General features: G+C 48.5%; 2 protein-coding genes across 5 annotated transcripts in view; one reads left to right on the top strand and one right to left on the bottom strand.

Annotated features, from left to right (window-relative positions):
• Positions 1 to 3,014, bottom strand: part of BZW2 (basic leucine zipper and W2 domains 2) — a 72,324-nt gene extending 69,310 nt beyond the window's left edge. Inside the window, exon 1 of one of the 4 annotated variants that reach the window (XM_051832559.2) lies at positions 2,737 to 3,014. In XM_051832559.2, the coding sequence (XP_051688519.2) occupies positions 2,737 to 3,014 (278 nt within the window). The remainder of the gene's footprint in view (positions 1 to 2,736) is intronic. The other 3 variants (XM_070059577.1, XM_070059580.1, XM_051832560.2) reach the window with 3 other exon arrangements.
• Positions 3,012 to 19,792, top strand: part of ANKMY2 (ankyrin repeat and MYND domain containing 2) — a 43,805-nt gene continuing 27,024 nt past the window's right edge. The window contains exons 1-3 of the mRNA XM_051832561.2: positions 3,012 to 3,030; positions 3,330 to 3,436; positions 9,643 to 9,707. Of these exons, the coding sequence (XP_051688521.2) occupies positions 3,370 to 3,436; positions 9,643 to 9,707 (132 nt within the window). The 5' untranslated portion in view covers positions 3,012 to 3,030; positions 3,330 to 3,369. The remainder of the gene's footprint in view (positions 3,031 to 3,329; positions 3,437 to 9,642; positions 9,708 to 19,792) is intronic.

Genomic DNA, 19,792 nt, shown 5'->3' with positions numbered 1-19,792 from the left:
ACTCAACTCAGCATGTACTGGGCACAGCACAGGGACAAGACACTACACCTTGAGAATCAGAGGCCACCCCGACCTGGCTGATACATGGGTGAGAAGAGCCTGCACGAGCCACTTCCTTGGCAACCCAGAGAAGCAGTGTGAACTCGGGGGACCAAGGCGGGAGGCTGAGTTAGAAGATGCTGTCCACAATGGGACCAGTTGTCATCCCTGTGCGTGGCTCTCACAGTCTGGGAGAAGAGGTGAGCAGGAAGCAAGGAGCAGCCATCAGTTCTGGGAAGCAGTGACTTCCTGAGGAGGGTTGGGAGGTCCTTCCAGGAAGAGCACAGCAGGAACAAAGGGGGGTGAGAATGACCAGCAGGGTAGGGATCCAGCAGGGCTGTGACCTCAGAGCACAGCAGGGGAGAGGCCACAGCAAGGCTGGCCGGACCTGAACCTCCACTCTGGGGCCAGAGGGTGTTCCATGGTTATTGATCTGGGAGTTCCTTGGGTTAGCTGCATGGGGAGAGGTGGCAGAGGAACAGGGGGTGTAAGAATCCACTGATGGGCCAGCGTTGCGGCCCAGTGGGCTGAGCTGCCACCTGTGATAATGCTGGTTCAAGTCCCGGCGGCTCCACTTAAGATCCACCTTCCTGCTAACACACATGGGAAAGCATAGTAAGATGGCCCAAGCACCTAACCCCTGCACCTGTGAGAGAGACCTGGAAGCTCCTGGCTCCAGACTTTGGCCTGGCCCAGTCTCAGCCACTGTGGCCACCTGGAGAGTGAACCAGTGGATGGAAGCTCGCTCCCTCTCTGTAACTCTGCCTTTCAAATAAATATTTACAAAAAATAATGGACTGGAATGCCAGGGGTCTAAGGCAGTCTTTAGGAGCAGAGGAGGGGACACAGACACACTGATTCTGAAATTGATATGAAATTTGTGATAAGACATACTGATAAGAAATCAGTATTCTTTACAAGGTGAAGAAACAAGAGCATCATCATACAAATTCTGCTACACAAGTGTGGCAGTAGGCTCCAATTTCTGTAAAAATAAATAAAATGGTGGGTATATATATATATTTACATAAACTAGCTCTGCAAAATATGAAAAAAATAAATCTCATTGGCTGTGGGGCAGCAAGGAGGCAGGAGGGGCCTGTAGCTCCCCTGGCGAAACCACAAGGAGGCATTATCCACCAGCTCCTCAAAATAATAGAGTTCCCCCCTCCCCGCACTGCCTGGCACCCAGGTGCCATGCCAGGCTCCCATCCTGCTTCTGACACTTGTCAGCTGTGGCGCTGTGGACTAACGAATTAACTTCCCTATTTTCTGCCCTCCTCGTTGCAGAAATGAAAATCATCTTGGCTAATTCCTGGGTTGTTATAACGATGATTAAAATAATCCTGTGCAAAGCATCTGGTAGAGTTATTTGGCGCGGGCTGAGCACTGCTATTTTATTATCAATGAAACTCCTTAGATCTGAGCACGGTTTAATATGCTCATTAGTGACTCTCACCCCTACACTAAATATTTAGACTGCACAAAGCTATTCACGTCACCCATCTAAGGAACCATTCTCCATGATGGCAGAAATTTAAATGGAGCAGCTGACCTGTCCACATGTCTGAGTCCACATTTACCTAAGCCACAAGAGAGGCTCAGAACCAGTCAGGTGTCACAAGGCAGGAAGAGGTAACTCAGCTCCTATCCCCGGGGAGCCGACGGCCCCAGGGAGGCAAACAGGTGCGACCTTGAAGACACCAGGGCTGGAATCCAGGCGGGAAGCACCTGCGGGCTCGGTCGGGGTTCCTCCCAGGACGCTCAGAGTGTCACCCAGCCCCGGTCCCTCCCTTCCCCCGGGCAGAACAGGCGCCTGATTATCTTAGCACCATCGGACAAAAACTTTCTTTGTTACGCGCAGAGATGAATGATCTCAGGCCGTCTGGTCCTGGCTTCGCACCCCCAGCCTGGGCAGCAGCAAAGCCTCGGTGGGGGAGGGGAGCAGGGCTGGTGTGCGGGAGATTTGGGGGGGTGGGGGAGGCAGGAAATCAGAAACCAGCGAAGCTGCAAAGAGCTCTACTGCACTTCGCACGCGGCACAGCGGGCCAGCCAGAGCGAAGCCGCCGACGTCGTGATTGACGTCTGTCTCTCGCTCGTCTGCGTCGTGATTGACGCGTGTCTGTCCGGACTCGGCCGGTCAGGGCTGGAGCAAAGGCTGCAAGGCAGCGCGGACGCTTATTCTCCAGGCGGCCTGCAAGGGAGGCCGCGGGCACGGCGGACACGCACCCCGTGAGGTGGGGTGGGGGGCTCTGGACTCCGGCCCCCAGCCCTTAGCAGGCCGCCCCCCGCACACGACACCCAGGCAGCGGCCAGAGGGGAAGCCGCGCCGCCGACCCCGTCCCTGGCCCTCCTGCCCCGGGTCCGTGGAGCGCGCGGGACCCGGGCACCTCCGCGGCGCGCAGGGCCCCGGGGCTAGTTCCAAAGCCGGGCAGCGGGCGCACAGGCCCGGGCGGGCGACGGCCGAAGGCAGCCGCCTCCCCAGCACGCCGGCCCCTGCCCCCCGCGCCCTCCGCGGCCCGCCGCTTCCCGCGCGGGACCACGTGCGCCCGCCCCGTGGCCGGCCGCAGCCGGGCGAGCCGCGGTCCCCGCCCGCGGGGCTTCGGCTCCGGCTCCGGCGGCACAGGCACACGCGCCCGTCCGCACGCCGGCTCCGGCCCCGGGCGCCTGGGTCCCCACGCGGGGCTGGCTTCTCACCTGTCCGAGGAGGTAGCGACGACGCGCGAGGCCGGGGGCTGCGGCGGCTTCTGGCAGCGGCGGCAGACAATGGAGGAATGAAGGACAGACACATTGACATAGACACACGGAACCCAGCGCAGCACCGCCTCCCGCCAGGCCCCGCCCCTCGGCCCGCCCCTCTGCCGGACTGCGCCTCTCCCGGGGGATGCCGTGCGCTGCAGAGCCGAAGCAGGAGGCGTCTTCACGCATTGGAAAGCCACAGCGGGAAACAGCACTGCTAGGTAGAGAATGGTCATCGCGCTGCGTCCCCAGGTATCTGAACCTAATAGAGAGGGGGCGGAAACGTGCAAGAAGAATTTCCTGTCCCCCCTCCTGTTTTCTCCGTTTGGTTTTGCCCGCTCGGGCTGCTCCAATCGGAGTCCCTGGAAGCAGCCTCCTGCGGCTCCTCCCCCAGTCCGGGCCAATGACACGCGGGGGGCGGTGCCGGCGGCGGGGCTCGCGGGAGCTCGCGCCCCGCAGGGAGAAGGGAGTGGGGCGCTTCCGCTGTCCGCCGCTGCTGCTCGCCCGGACGGAGCCTCGCTTTTTTTTTTTTTTTTTTTTTTTTTTTGAAGCTTGCCCAGGAGCAAGATCGCCTTCAAGCTGGCGGCAGCCATGGTTCACATACAGAAAGGCGAGCTGACTCCGGAGGAAAAGGAGCTGCTGGAGGCCATCGGGAAAGGTATGGGTGCGGGGCTGGGAAGCGGGGCGCCGCGGCCTTAGCAGGGGGCGTGGCGGAGCCCCGGGGTGGGGGGCGCCCCGGCCGGGGTACCCCGCGACGTGGGCAAGGCTCTGGCCGGGTGAAGGCGGGGTTTCGCGGCCTGGGTCTGCGCTGCCCCCCGGGCCGCGGGGTGAGCCGCACACACGGCCTCCGCAGCCTGCTGGGTTCTCGGGCTGCTTCCGGGGGCAGTCTGGGGCCACCTCCTCTCCTCCACTTTGCTTTGGGGGCTGAGAGAGCCGTAACTCGGGGCTCCCACGTCCCAGGCCTCGCTGCGTGCGCGCCCCAGGCCTCGCTTCCGCTGCGCCCCGGGCCCGAGGAGCCCGCACCTGGCAGGTGTCGGGGGGCGTGGCTGCTGCGCCAGGGGGTCCCGCAGATGGAGGCTCCACCGCGACGATGGAGGCCGGATTTGAACTCCACCGGGGCCAACGAGCTGAGTCCTCCCGGTCTGGGGTAGCCCCGGTGTGGGGAATCTCCAGCCTTATTAGCCTGCCGAGCTACAGCTTTGGGTCCTCCCCGACCTGGTGGGCTGTCTCCTGTCCCTGGGGGCTGCAGGGCTCGGTCCAGCACGCGTGAGTGCCGGCCTAGGACTGTGCCTTGCCCCGCCCCAGTCCATCAGGGACCAGAGCAGGCGAGAGCTGTGGGTCACGTGTTCGCTTATTAACAGTGACAGGCGCCAAGCCGTCTTAGAGATGAGGTCTCAGGTGTGGCAGGTGGGTTTTGGAGTTGCTGGGAAGCCAGGTGAGGGTGTCTCTGCTCCAGTTAGGGCTGGATGTGCCAGGAAGTGGGGCGGCCTGGGAGTCACATGGGGCATCCGTAGTGTGTGTGTGTGCGCGTGTGTGTGTCTGTGGTCCCTTTGCTTGGCACAGGCTAATGAGAAAAGAAGTGAGGTGCAGGTGGTGTCAGGGAAAGTCTGGGACACCACTGAACTCTCAGAGCAGTGTGAGATGGGAGCAGAGTAGCAACCACAAGATGCACCTGCTGAACCTCATGAGCCAGGTGGGATTCTGCATACTCTACATGCATCTAGTTTTGAGCAGCTAACCATGATTTTTAAGCTGTCATGTTCTGAGAGGGGCTAGCTGTTCGGGTCCTTTTTGGGGATCCTGCCTGAATCCCCTGTGTGGTGCTGTGGCCGTGGGCACCTCAGTACTGCTGAGGTCTCCTTAGGGTGTGAGGATGAAGTCCTTATAGGCAGAGCATTCAAATCAGCGTGGCAGCTGCTGTTGCCATCCGTATGGTAATCCCTGCTTGACAGATAAGCAGTCCCAGGAACCGGAGAGTCGGGCCATGTGCTGAGAGTGCACGACGGGTAAGCTGCAGGGCTGCAGGGCTGAGGTGTCCTGTGGCCCACAGGTCCAAGAAATAATAGGCTGGACTTCAAAGCCAAAGCCACAGCCAAAATGAGACCTGTGCCTTTGAGAAGTAGTCTCATTTCAGCAAAATATCATCTGTCCAGTTAATTTTTACTTTAAGTATAGTTCTCTTTAAATAATTTTCTTTTTTTCATTTTATTGGAAAGACGAAGCTCTTTCATGCACTGGTTCATTCCCAGAACAGCCCGGATTGGGTCTGCCTGAGGCCAGGAGCCTAGAACTGAATCTGGGTCTCCCTTGTGGGTGGCAGGGACCCAAGTACTTGAGCCATTGCCAGCTGCTTTGCAGGGTGCACATTAGGACGCAAGCATCCCAATTGGTGTCTTAACTGCTACACCATGGCAGCCCCAGAGTTAGCTGAGTTTTAAATGTTGTTGATCTTGTAGTTTTAAGAGCTTTTAACTTACAGAGTGAATTTTTGTTTATGGTTGAATGAAGGTCATGTGCGAAGTATTATGTCTGTGCCCTTAAGAAACGTTATTATTATTTTTTTAGCGGGTGGGTGATGTTCTTATTTTTTGTTTCTCCTTTGGTTGATTTCCCATCTTGAGAAACAATAGATAAGACAGTCAGTTCTAGTACTTTGAATGAACAGTGAATGAATCTTCAGCCACATCTGGCCAGTCTGAAATAAACTTGACCAGTGCCTCCATTCCTCCTCCCTGCTGGTCACTTGCCCCCTAGAAGTCAGCAGGCTGTGAAGGGGACATCCAGGGATGTGTAATAACCCCACACATGGTTTTTGCATACTTTCAGACCTGTCTCGTTCTGTAAGTCTGCATGCTAAGCTGTCTCCAGATCGTATGTTTGTCGGAATTCCAGGAAGTCTCAGATGAAAATGAGAAGCTGCTTCCAACGTGCCCGTGTAAAACAGAATAAATAACCATGTCCATTGCACAACGTTGAAGGAGAGAAGATTGACAGCATGAAAACCATGTTTGAATGCCTTAGCCTTCCTTGTTGAGTGATCATTCCTCTAAATTCCGGTAGCTTTTTCATTCAGCATAGGAAGACAAATTTCAAAATAAATCACTCCTAGTGTGAGAGTATAAACCCAAAGATTTTTTTCTTACTTACCTCAGTTGGAATCTCTTGCTGTCTTAAACAAGAAAGTAAAACACTTGCTAGGGTTGTCTTGTTTCATTTTTTCATGTTTGTGTAAAAGGAGCTGTGGAACAGGTTTGGACAATAGGGAATTTTATATCAATGTCAGGGAGGCATAATTACCATCAATAGCATCTATTTAAAATGCACAGTTTTGTATCAGTGTTGACCCAAGTGTCCATCACTACAATTAAAACCACAAGTAGCTCTTTCACTCCCAAAGATCCCACAGACCTGCTGTAACATCTCAGCCACTAGGCCTAAGCCCCGCCTCTGGCAACTCTTTTAAATTTCTGTCCATTTTATGCCTTGCTTAAGTCCAGTTTTTTAACAAAGTCTAAAAACAGATACAAGCAAGTGAGAAAACTTTAAGATCCTCATACAGACTAGTACACTATGTCAAATTACCATGATTTCACCATGAAGAAAAGTGTGTTTTTAAAAGACAGCTTTACAGTCCACACAGCTGACTCATAGAATGACAATCACTTTAAGTAACACTCTGACCTCAGAATCACCCCTTAAGACTTCCTGGTCTGGCTGAAAAGCCCATGAGAGCATTTCAGGCATGGAAAGCCAAGACACTGTGGCAAAAAAATTTCCTACATGAGGAATCTCTTTGGGTGAGACCCCAGTGGAAAGAATTGGCCATCAAAGAAGGATGTACTTTTCTCTGAAGGGAGGAGCGAACTTCCACTTTGCTTATGGTCTTGTCTAAATACTGATGGAGTTGGTGGATTCAAAAAGCTTCCGTAGCCTAGGCAGCTCATGTCAAGAGCCTCGGGTGATCACTGATGTCATACATAAGAGCATTAATTGTTAAATTAACAGCAGGAGTCACTGTGCACTTCCCATGCTGGACCTCTGTCCTCAATGAGTTGTATTATGAGAGTTAACTGTGAAACTAGTTCTCAGTTTTTGTGTGTGTGCAAACTGTTGAAATCTTTACTTAGTACAGAGTTGGTCTTCTGTGTACAAAATTAACTGAAAATGAATCTAAATGGAGAATGGGAATGGGATGGGGAGAGGGAGGCGGAAGAGGGGTGGGAGGGCAGGTACGATGGGAAGAATCATTATATTCCTAAAGTTTTTCCTCTCAGGGTATCTTGCTCATCCGTTTCCCAGAAATCCGTACCTGTTCCCTAGAAGCCCAAACTGTTGCCGGTCGTGTTTGTGATCTTGGCCCCCTCGTTTCTAAAGGCTGACCTTCCCCTGTTGAGTGCTGTGTGTGGCACAGAGCTCCTGGAACCCTTATCTCCTGAGCAAGAGGGCTGCTGGGTGCAGTGCATTGTTCTGAAGTTCGGTCTTTGACCCTGGTTGCTGACACAGAGCTGCTAATCCCTGATTTAGGAGTGTCCTGGTCACCACAAAGTGCAAGGCCAGGTTAGAAGCCAGGAACTTTCAGCTCCAGAAAGGGGAGAAGTGCTGGAGACTGAGGTAGTAGCCGGCCGTGCCTGTGTGATGCAGCCTCCCCCATAGCCGTGAGCCGCCAGGTTCTGAGGTGCTTCCCGGCTGTGACGCACATGGAGCTGCCCGGAAGCTCTGTGGCCCTTCCCATAGGCCTTGCCCCAGGCAGCTCTAACAGCTGCCTGTTTGTCTGCATCCTTCCTGAGCCTTCCTTGCAAACGATCAGACCTGAGGAGGGGCTCATGGAAACCTCATGCATTCAGATATACAGGCCACAGACTGAAACCTGGCTGGCGGCTGGAGCAGGGGCAGCCTTGTTAAGCCTGTGAGTTGGGCACCCAGCACCTCCCCTGGGGGGTCCGGCTCTAACCCCAGCCAGCAGGTGCCAGGACTGAGTTACATAGTACATAGTTACATAGTACCGGTTGGTGTCCTCTGGGGAGCTGCCCAGGATGCTGGGGGGAAGCCCTGTACACTTGGTGCTGGAACTGAAGCATGGAGTCCATCAAGTGAGCGTGTAGGAGGAGAAAGCTGTCAGTCTGGGATTCACCCTGCACCGCAACCTGCTTTATCTTTTTTAAATTGCTCCCTGACAGATTAACTGATACAGAATTATCAGGCCGCCCTCTAATGAGAGGCACCTGCTTATGGGTAACTCCCCTGGCGGGAGCCATCCTCACCCCTACAGGAGTGTCTCACTGCGTGAACATCTCCTGGCCAGAGAGAAAAGACCCTCTGGTCGTTGTAGAGGGGGGTATCACGCAGCTAATGCTGCTTCTGCCGAGGGAATTTGGGCCACAGGCATTTTCTAGTTTCTGTTCTCCCTACAGCTGTGTGAGGGACCTTATCACGAGGAACTGTAAGGTTCCACATCCGTGAGGTTCTCCCTCTCCGTTCCCAGCCGCACCGCACACAGGTGCAGGGGAAGTGCAGGGTTAGAACCCTGCACCACCCAGCACAAAAATAGCTGCTGTCGCCCCCCACCCCCCACCCCGGGACAGGGAGCTCGCGGCTGAGAGGTTTTCCCAACAGAGCTCTGTCTCGGTCCGTCCAGGACACATTTCCCTGCTTGTCCTCTCTGGGTGAGGGGCACCCAGGAAGCAGGTCAGGGACAGAGAAGCGTGCCATGTGCAGCAGAATTGAGTACATCCTTGCACTGTGATTCTAAATTTAAACCCGGAGCGGTGTGTGTGTGTGTGGGCGGGGGGGGGAGATGCTTTTTTTTTTTTTTTTTAATGTTCTTTTAAGGAAGCGGCCAAAGCATCCTTTCTCCCTAAGAACACTCACTCTCATTGTTCTCTTTGCAGTCAGAGGAGACATTTTTGGCAGGACGTGTGGCTGGCTGGGTTGATGATGATAATAGCACCATTCTGTCCTCCAACTGTGTGCCGTTGTCTTCATGCTTTTACAGAAGGCCAGAGAAACCTGACCAGCGTGTGCCCAATTACAGCTCTTGTCCACACTGCCTCACCTGCCGTGTGGCGGTCTGAACACTGGCCACGCAGCACCAGTCCTAAAAGATGCTTGTCACCTACACATTGCCAGCCGAGAGATCTGTTGTAAACCCTCTGTCGGCTTACAGGACCTCGTGAAGATGAATTATATAATCACTGACTTGGGTTTTGCATCCCCAGTATTACTCTGACTGGCCTCGAAGCTTTCCAGGGTGCTTTGGGTGAGAGGCCCTGTCATAGATTTGTTGCAGTGTGAAGTTTTATGCCTTGTGGCTGCTGTATTCCTGCCAAACAGAAAGTGTTGCCAGTTTAATGTACTTGAAGCTCAGTGAAAGCATAGTAGTAACAAGGTCCTGTAAATTACACCTCTGGACAATTACTTCCTGAAATAAATAGGAAGTGACTGGATGGTCTATTACCATTTGTTCCAGAGGCAGAGAGACACCTCCTCGTTCACTCTCCAGATGCCCACAATAGCCAGGGTGGGACCAGGCCAAAGCCAGGAGCCCAGAAACTCCACAGGGACCCAGCTTGTGGAATCACTATCGGTTACCTCCCAGGATCTGCAGTAACAGGAAGCTAGAATCAGGAGCCATGGTCAGGAATTGAACCCAGACACCCCGGTGTGGGGTATGAGGATCTTACCCAGCAGGTCTGGTGGCTGCTGCCCAAGTGCTTTGCTCAGCAACTTAACCTGACTGGTTTTATAGATGACTTTGTAAAGTTAATTTCCCTGTCGTCGGGTTTTGTTTTGTTTTGTTTTGTTTTGTTTTGTTTTTTGCTATTCTGTCATTAAATAAGCTCTTCATCTTTTTTTTTTTTTCCAAAGGTACTGTTCAAGAAGCTGGGACACTATTATCCAGCAAGAATGTTCGTGTCAACTGTTTGGATGAGGTAAAAGAATTGTTTTAATGTTGTTTATTTTTTTAAGATGTATTTATTTTTGAAAAGTTGGAGTGTTTGAATTCCATTGAGAAAGGGTAATACATTAAAGCTGTTGTTTTCTGGCATCTGTGTTCAAGTTGTGCTGATAACTCTCCAAACCAAATGTAAGCACTCAGGCCACAACAGACAAGCATGGAAAAAACCATGTTTGCTGGTAATCAAATAAGGACGAATTAAATGAAAGTAGCATTTTTGTGTGTGAAGTGTGAGAAGCGTGGACTAGTGTGTGCTAACGTGTTAAGCGTAAGTTGGCTTACTGTGGAACACTTTGGAATGTGTATTAACTTCAGATGTGTGACCCAGCAGTTCCACTTCTAGGGAAAATTAACTGAGCCTAAATTCAATTTTCTTTTATCTTTTTTTTTAAAGAATTTTTTTTAAGGATTTTTATTTTACTTATTTGAGAGACAATGTTAGAGAGAGAGAGAGGTCGAGATGAGAGAGAGAGGCCCTCCATCTGCTGGTTCACTCCCCAAATGGCCACAACGGCCAGAGCTGAGCTGATCCAAAGCCAGGAGCCAGGAGCTTCTTCTGGGTCTCCCATGTGGGTGCAGGGGCCAAGGAGTTGGGCCATCTTCCAATGCTTTCCCTGGCGTATTAGCAGGGAGCTAGATCAGAAGTAGAGCGGCTGAGACTCGAACCAGTGCCCATACAGGATGCCAGCACTGCAGGCTGGGACTTTAACCCACTCTGCCATAGCGCCGACCCCTAAATTCAGTTTTCTGGAACAGGGGTGGGTGTTGGTACAGCAACTTAGGTTGCTGATTGGGGCACCTGCATCCCATATTGGAGTGCCAGGAATCCAGCCCTGCCTTTGCTTCTAATCCAGCAGATAATAGCTCAAGTGCTTGGATCCCTGCCACCCACATGGGAGACCCAGATGGAGTACTGGGCTTCTGGATTTGGGAAGTGATAGAAGATCTGTCTCTCCCTCTCTCCCTCTCTGTCTTGTTGCCTTTCAGAGAAAAGGAAAATAAGTTAAGTTTCGTCTACAGTTAGTATCCAAAATAACTTTTGGAAAGGATGTTATACCACCCAGCTTTCTGCCACTATAATGAAATACCTGAGACAAGCTACTGATGAAGTGAAGAGGGGAGATTGGGCCCAAACTCAGGCTCTGGTAACAACTGTCTTAACACAGTGACCTTCCAAGGCACACCATAATGACCTGAGGCCCCCACCAGGCCCCACCTCTTAAAGATTCTACTACCTCCTAGTAGTTCCATCCTGGGGAAGCGGGACTTTAATCCACAAAACTTTGCAGGACATTTAGTATGCAAGCCCCTGCAAACAGTAGTATCTGGGCCATCCATCCAGTGTAGTAGCCACTAGCCACATGTGGGCTTTCAACACTTCAAATGTGGGCAGTTTGATTGAGGAACTAGATTTTTTTAGTTGGCTTTATTGAGGTACAATGAATATGAAATAAACTGTACAAACGTAAAGGCCCCAAATTCTTGGGTTTTGATGCATCTATACTCCATAACTGTGTAGCCATATCCATAATCAAGATAGTGAACACACCCATCACCTCACCATTTCCTCAAACCCTTTGCAATGCTTCCTTCCCGCCCTTTGCAGATCCCCACCTGCAGAGAACCACAGCAGGGCTCAGTCACAATAGTTTGCCTGCCCAAGAATTTTATATGAAGCAAGTAGATCACATAGTTTGTCCTCTTTTTGCGCAAGCTTAATTGACTCAGCATAGGTTGAGATCCGTATGCACATTCTAGCATGTATCATTGCTTTTTTTTGCTGACTAGTTTTCATTGTGTGTAACAGTCTCTGTCCATTCAGTAGTTGATGGAGGTTTGGGTCAGTTCCAGCTTGGGGGGTATTATAAATAAAGCTGCTGAGAACATTTTTGTGCAAATCTTGTTGTGGGCATAGAGCTTTTATTTCTTTGGGATGATTTATCATCTCTCTATGGGTTTTGTTTTCTTGCTTCTTTGGGTGTCTAGTTATTTTTTATTGGGTGCCAGACATTGTGAATTTTGCCTTGTTGGGTACTGTGCACTTTTGTACTCTGATTAAATACCCCTGAACCCTTCCCCCATGGGCAGTTACTTGGACTTGATACATCAGCTTGGCCTTTTTCCACGTTCGAGTACTCCCTGACATTGGAGATCTCCAGCCTGGCTGGTGGGGAGAGGCCCTCTGCTGGCCCCACGTGTCTCCCAGCCAGTCTCCCTCCAGGCCTGGGAGCTTTCCACCAAGCGTGTGCGTAAGGGGGAGGCCTCTGCAGATCTTCAGTGTTATCTTTCTGTGCAGCTGTCTCCTCTTTGTCATTCTCTTCTGGGCACTGACGTCACCTTGGTGTTGCTCACCCAGGCTTGGTTTAGATTAACCCCTTCCCTATCCTGTAACCTAGAAACTCTGCAAAGAGATCACCATTCCTCACTGGCTGACTTGCAGTGCCTTACAAACCATCGTTTCGTGTGTTTGGTCTGGTGGTCTTGCGGTCGTTGTTGTTATTCTAGACTGAAGGTAACTCTTGTTCCTGTTACCATATCTGGGCTGGAAGGACAAGTCCCTAATTTTATCTGTTTAACCTGTTAAATTTAAATAGCAGTGTGTGTCTAGCGGCTACTGTGTCATACAGCACAGTTCTAGCACCCAGGAGTTAACTGAACTTCAAATTCTCATGCAAAAGTGGAGGGCTTTAAAAAAAAAAAAAAAAACTCACGCACACATAGGTGGCCAACTGATATTAGACAAAATGAAATGTAAAGCAAAAAATTAATAAATGAACACTTATCCATTAAATTAACAGTCTATTAGCATACCAGCCTTAAGCCATCACTCATAAGCTTATCAGCTTTATAAACTTTTAAGCTCCTAAAGAAAAAATGGTAGTGCCTAAAGGTGAGATTTGTACAACCCATAAGAGCCCCTTTCAGATATGAACAGATTAAGTAGAAAAAAGGTAATTCAGAGGACAGGAAATTTGATTAACCTGTTGAATAGTACTTTTCATTTTTACATGGATCTTGGATAAACATAATCCATGTATTACACTATTTTATAAAGGATATTTTAGCTGGTGCTGATTTGAACAATAAGTTCAAACAATAAGTTCACCAAGTGATTACATAAGACATTTGAAGAGACAAACAATTCAAATAATGACACATGTATCTTAGAATTTTTTTTTTAACTTTAAGTGATTCTTAGGTTAATGCAGAAATAGAAATGGAAATTACCTACTGTTTAGAATGGAGGGTGTCACTTTTATTAAAAGCTGACTGTTTATCAAAAGCTGTGTTTGGGAAGCCAGCGTTGTAGCATAATGGGTTAAGACACTGTCTGTAGTGCCGGCATCCCAGCTGCTGCACTTCTGATCCAGCTCTCTGCTATGGTCTGGGAAAGCAGTAGAAGATGGCCCAATTGCTTGGGCCCCTGCATCCACATGGGAGACCCAGAAGAAACTCCTGGCTCCTGGCTTCTGACTCCTGACTCCTGGCTTTGGATTGGCCCAATTCCAGCCATTGTGGCCATTGGGGAGTGAACCAGCGGATGGAAGATTTCTCTTTCTGTTTCTGTCTCTCTCCCTTTATAACTCTGCCTTTCAAATAAATAAATAAATCTTAAAAAAAAAAATAAAAGGATGTGTTTGCTAGCCAAAAGCACGTTCAAAAGAAATCTTGTTGTTTTTACATTGATTTTACATTTGATTTTTGTGGCATTCTGAACTTGCAACTGATGAAATTATATGAAAGAAAAAACAGAAGAATTGAGTTAGGAAAAACAGCAAAGAATTTTTTAAAAGAAATCAATCACAGGCAATAAAATAAAGCCATCACTAAATTGGAAATCATTAAAGTTAAAAAACCGATGGAGCTTCCAAGCACAACAAGAACATGAAAAGACACCCCAGAGAATGGAAGAAAGATTTTACAAGTCTCAACCGATAAGGGACTTGTACGTAGAACATAGGAGAACTCCCACATCTCAGTAATGAAAAGACGTTTAGGGGCCGGCGTTGTGGTGCAGCAGGTTAAACTGCTGAGTGGAACAGCTGCATCATATGTTCGAGTTCCAATTTGAGTCCCAGATATTCTGCTTTCAATCTGTCTTCCTGGTAATAGATCCTGAGAGGCAGCTGATGGTGACTCAGCTGCTTGGGTCCCTGTCACCTTGGTGGGAAACCCAGACGGGAGTTATGGGCTAATGGCTTGGGCCTGTTCCAGCCCTGACTATTGAGTCCATTTAAGGAGTGAACCAGTGGATAGAAGATCTCTCCTCTCTCTCTCTCTCTCTGCCCCTCTCCCTCTCTCCCTTTCTTTCCTTCTCCCCCTCTCCCCCTCCCCTCCTCTCCCCTCCCTCCCTCTCTCTGCCTCCCTCTCTGTCTTCCAAGTAGATTAAAAAAAATCATTTACAAAGACATATAACCCAGGTTAAAAAAATGGACAAAAGATGTGAGTATACATTACTCCAAAGAGAATATACAAGAGATCATTGCACACATGGGAAAAATGCTCAAAATCATTGGCCACTAGGGAAATGCAAATCAAACGCAGCATGAGATACCGATTCACACCCACTAGGAGGGCATAATCGAAAAGGTATGCAGTAAGGATGTAGTAAAATCAGAGCCCTCTCACATGGTCAGTGGGTGTGTAACAGATTGCAGCCACTTTGGAAAAACAGTCTAGCAGTGTCTCAAATCCGTAAACATGGAGTTTACCTGGGACTCACAGTCCTAGGTGTATACTCAAGAGGAATGAAAAACATACCCACCCAGAAACTTGGACCTGCACCTTTGCAACTGCTGCCCTCATAGCCAGAGGTGGGAAGAAGCCGGATGCTCATCCTCTCACACATGCATAAATACGCTGTGGCATATTCATATCGTAAAAGGAGTGGTGTTCCGACACCTGTACAGCGTGGACTTTGTGCTGAGGGGAAGAAGCTGGTCACAAATGCTCCATGTTATGTGATTCCATTTATATGAAATGTGCAATAGGGGAAAAACCCCTAGGGACGGAAAGTGAACTAGCGTTTGGCTTAGGGAAGGGTGAGGGGAGAAATGGAAATGACGGCCCCATGGGCCTGGGGTTTCTTTTAGGGATGATGAAAATGTCCTAAAATTGATCGTGGTGGTGGTTTCACAACTCTACATATACTAGAAACTAACTGGGTACATTAAATGAGTGCATTGTATTATATGCAAATTGTATCTCAGTAAAACTATTACAAAAGCCAGTCCAAGTTATCAATTTCAGAACAAAAAAAATACAACCTGGAAGTACAACAAGAAATCATTCAATATAAATACCAAGTAAGAAAATAAAAAAAACATAGCTGCTACTATAAAGACACTCATCATAACTTTTTTAAAGTTATTTTATTTATTTGAAAAAGTTAGGTACAGCCAGAGAGAGAGAAAAGTCTTCCATTCCACTGGTTCACTCTCCAAATGACCGCAGCAGCCAGAGCTGAGCTGATCTGAAGCCAGGAGCCAGGAGCTTTTTCTGGGTCTCCCATGCAGGTGCAGGGCCCCAAGGACTTGGACCATCTTCTGCTTTCCCAGGCCATAGCAGAGAGCTGGATCAGAAGAGGAGCAGCTGGGACTCGAACCAGCACCCATAAGGGATGCAAGCACCAAAGCTGGGACTTTAACCCACTGTGCCACAGCATTGGCCCCTTATCATAACTTCTTTATTTAAGCCAATATATTTGAAAACCTACATGAACTTTATATAAAAATAAGAACAAGCATCTTCATCTCATATCAAATAGAAAAAACAATGTAATTAAGGAAGATTTGTGTAGATGTTTTAAAAAGCTGCAAATTTGGGTAAGCTTTATCAAACTTTAAGAACCAGTTAATTCTCATTTTTCACAAATTATATCATGACTATAGAAAGATGAGAGGATAACCAACTCATTTGATACAGCAAGCATAATCCAACCCCCCAAAAATTACTTTATGAATACAGATGCAAAAACACTAAATAAATGTTAGCAAGTTGATCCACCAGTGTACCACAAGCATCTTAAGACATTTTAACCAAATGGTTTTTTTTCCAAGAGAGAGTTAAATGTCAGCAAATCTTTCAGTGTAATTGTCAGTGTTACAGAGTAAAGGAGAAATAAATATCGTCTCAACAGATGTTAGAATGTATTTTTTTTTAAAGATTATTTATTTGAAAGGCAGAGTTACAGAGAGGCAGAGACAGAGAGAGAGAGGTCTTCTATCTGCTCGTTCACTCTCCAGATGGCTGCAATGGCCAGAGCTGTGCTGATCCGAAGCCAGGAGCCAGGAGCTTCTTCCACCGTGTGGGTGACTTGGGCCATCTTCCATTGCTTTCCCAGGCCATAGCAGAAAGCTGGATCAGAAGTGGAGCAGCTGGGACTTGAACCAGCGCGCATATGGGATGCTGGCACCGCAGACTGGGGCTTTAACCTGCTGCGCCACAGCACTGGCCCCTAGAATGTATTTGATAAAATGTAACAGTTGATGGTGCCACTGTTAATGAATGGGTATGGAGTGACACATAGGTAACTTGACAGAAGTTTACAGGAACCTGCCACAGACACTGGCCTCACACTCCAGCATTAAACACACCAGCATCAGAAGAAGGAGTTTCTTGGAGGGACCCTGGACATTTCTTTGGACTGCAGGCAGACTGGGCCTCTGTGATGTCCTTGCCTGTGGGTGCCCCTCGCCCCAAGAGCTGAACACCTGCATTTAGTGAACCAGCCTTAGTTACCTGTGTGCTCTGGCCCCCGACTCGGAGCTTGTTCCAGTGCCACCCTCTCCAAGGCACATTCCTTGAATGTCATGTAAAAACAAATGGTCTTGTTCCCTCTCCTGCTCAACTCTGTGGTATGTCCCTCTCACATTTACATTGCTGCCTGCCTTATCGCACCTACTGAAATTAAATGCCCAGGACAAAGCTTAAAGAAGAATGGAATCTGTTCACTGCTACAGATCCGTACCTGATATATATTAGGCACACAACAGGTATTTGCTGCATGCATGAATGCTGAATTTTATATACAGAATATTCACAAGATAGCCTATCATTGTTGAGTTCGTTGATTTAAGAATTGGTGGAAGGTACTTTTTTTTTTTTTTTTTTTTTTTTTTTTTTGAGATTATGAATCCAAAGAATTGTACCAGCGCATTCTTCACGCACAGTTCGGAAGCAAACTGCTTACAAGGTTGGGTCTGGGAAATGTGAAGGTGAGAGCTTTTATTCCCATGTGACAGTGACCCCAGGATGTCAGAGGTTTAAGGCTCTCTAGATATTGTGAGATGTTAGCAAGTGGAGGGCTGGAAACAGGGTAATCTGTACAGTTCTCGTCCTTGTGAACTGAAACTGGATCTCAGAGATGTTTGGTGTGAAAGTGAAATGCTTCTAGGAATTGGCTAGTCAAAAACGCGGGCCCCCTCTTTATGTTGATATTAAACAGAAATGGGATAAAAAGATGACTATTTAGGGGCAGGCACTGTGGCATAGTAAGTTAAGCCTCTGCCTGCAGTGCCGGCATCCCATATGGGCCCCTGTTCATGTCCTGGCTGCTCCTCTTCCGACCCAGCTCTCTGCTTATGGCCTGGGAAAGCAGTGGAAGATAGCCCACGTGCTTGGGCCCCTGCACTTGTTTGGGAGACCCGGGGGAAGCTCCTGGCTTCAGATCAGCCCAGCTGTGGCCATTGCAGCCATTTGGGGAGTGAACCAGCAGATGGAAGACCTCTGTGTCTCTCCCTTTCTCTGTAACTCTGCCTCTCAAATAAATAAATAAAATCTAAAAAAAGGGAGGGAGGGAGGGAGGGATGAATAATTATAGTATGGTGGTTTTATCTTTATGGCACATCAGAATTTATCACTATCATTTATTTTTCATTTATGCATTGAAATATTTCCATAAGCAACAGATGGTACCAAGAACCCAAGATAATGCATGGTAATTATTGCATACAAAATTTGTTTCATTTTGTACTGTTCTAAATTCTTTGCTTTTTTTTGAAGATTTATTTTTATTTATTTGAAAGGCACAGAAATGGGATAAAAAGATGACTATTTAGAGAGACAGAAAATATCTTCCATTTGCTGGTTCACTCCCCAGATGGCTCACTGGCCAGGAATGGGCCAGGCCGAAGCCAGAAGCCTGTTTCTCCATCCGGGTCTCCCACAAGGGTACATGGGCCCAAATACTTGTACCATCTTCTGCTGCTTTCCCAGGCACATTAGCAGGGAGCTGGATCAGAAACAGAGCAGCTAGGAGTGGCTTAACCCTCTGGACCACAACGCCAGCACCTGTTCTAAATTCTTATAAAATTGGATTAAGAGCTAGTGAAGTATATGTGATATCCAATTCATTGAAAAGGTAGCAGAAATGTGTCACTTGCCCCAAGTTTGCCAGGAAAATCTACCCTAGTCCTACAATCTGGTATGGGAGACACAGACTGCACCATAAGCATGAAAAAACAGCAAGCGTAGAGATTGAGTAGCACGATACGATCTGCATGGCTCTTTACCCTTGCGGAAAGACGCTCTCTCATGCGTGGCATCTAAAAACCTATTCCTGGGCAGGTGTTAAGGCACAGCTGGTTAAACTGCTGCTTGTGATGCCAGCTGAATTGAAAGCAGAGGAGCTGGGACTCAAACCAGACACTCGACTGTGGGGAACAGACTGCCAGTTCCTGTCCAAGCTCCTCAGGCTTCCAACCCGGCTTCCTGCTAATGAGCCTGGAAAGGCAGCAGAAGATGGCCCAAGTCCTTGGGCCCCTGCCACCCACATGGGAGACCCGGATGGAGCTCCTGGAACCTGGGTTAGGCCTGGACCACCCTGGTTGTTGAGGGCATTTGGATACAATGTCTCTCCCTCCCTGACTCCCTCCCTCCCTCCCTCTCCCCCCACCACTCTTTTAAATAAATAAATCGTTAAAACTAACAAAAAGTATACAAACAATTCCTGTTAAAGTGACAGTTGGTGAATGAAAAAAAAAAATCCAGAGTAAAAAGAAGGAAGAGGAAAATGAGGGGAAGGAAAGTAGGGAGACAGGGACAGCACAGCTGTGATTAATGCAGATGACGGTGAAACACAAGAAAAGGAAGACAGTGCAATGTGGGATTTGCACGGCTCCTTTGCTCTCAGGCAGATTGTCCCGTTGTTAAAAGCTTTCTTCCTTTCCTTTTTTTTTTTTTTTTTTTTTTTTTTAACTAGGACAATTCTGCAATTTTGAGGTTATTCTCAGAGCTAGATAAATTCCAACTGTAGGGTGGAATTGCTGGGTGATTGACACCTGCCTGTCTGGATGAACAAAAATTACTCAACTTCCTGGTTGAAATCTATATTCTAAAAATCTGTACAAGAGGTTCTTTTTTGCCTCTTTGTGGTAGTCTCCCCCCCCACTTTTTCAGTTTTTAAGACATAATTTATTTTTATTGTATGTAAAAGGTAGAGAGTCAGAGACAGAGATCTTCTATCTGCTGGTTCACTCCCCAAGTGCCTGCACCACGTAGGTGGTAGCAGGGACCCAACTACTTGAGCCATCACCTGCTGCCTCCCAGGCTGCCCAGAAACAGGAAACTGAATTGAAAGCAGAGGAGCTGGGGCTCAAACCAGACACTCGACTATGGGGAGCAGGTGTCCTGTGCAGTATTTTAACCACAGTGTCGAACATTGTCTTTGTGGTGGTTTCTGATGGTGCTGTGTGTTCAGGTTATGTCATCCATAGGGGCTATCCCCCGTGCATGCTCTCAGTACATTTTTGCCTCCTAGAGTGGGCAGCACTCCATTGGCTGGCTCTGTGCAGTGAGATTCTGATACCCCTTGCCACCCCCAGCCTGAAAATACGCCATCCCTGTAGAAACACCCAGCTAAGAGGAGCCTAAAGTTAGACTATCCCTGACATTTTTTTTCTTTTTTTCTTTTTTTTAAGATTTATTTAATTTATTTGAAAGGCAGAGTTACAGAGAAAGGTAGAGAGAGAGAGAGAGAGAGAGAGAGAGAGAGAGAGGTCTTCCATCCGCTGGTTCCCTGCCTAGATGGCTGCAATGGCTGGAGCTGTACCAATTTGA

The sequence above is a fragment of the Oryctolagus cuniculus genome, chromosome 16, assembly GCF_964237555.1.
Source record: "Oryctolagus cuniculus chromosome 16, mOryCun1.1, whole genome shotgun sequence".
Classification (NCBI taxonomy): Eukaryota; Metazoa; Chordata; class Mammalia; order Lagomorpha; family Leporidae; genus Oryctolagus; species Oryctolagus cuniculus.
The sequence above is the reverse complement of the archived record's forward strand: the minus strand, read 5'-3'. Positions and strand labels throughout refer to the sequence as shown.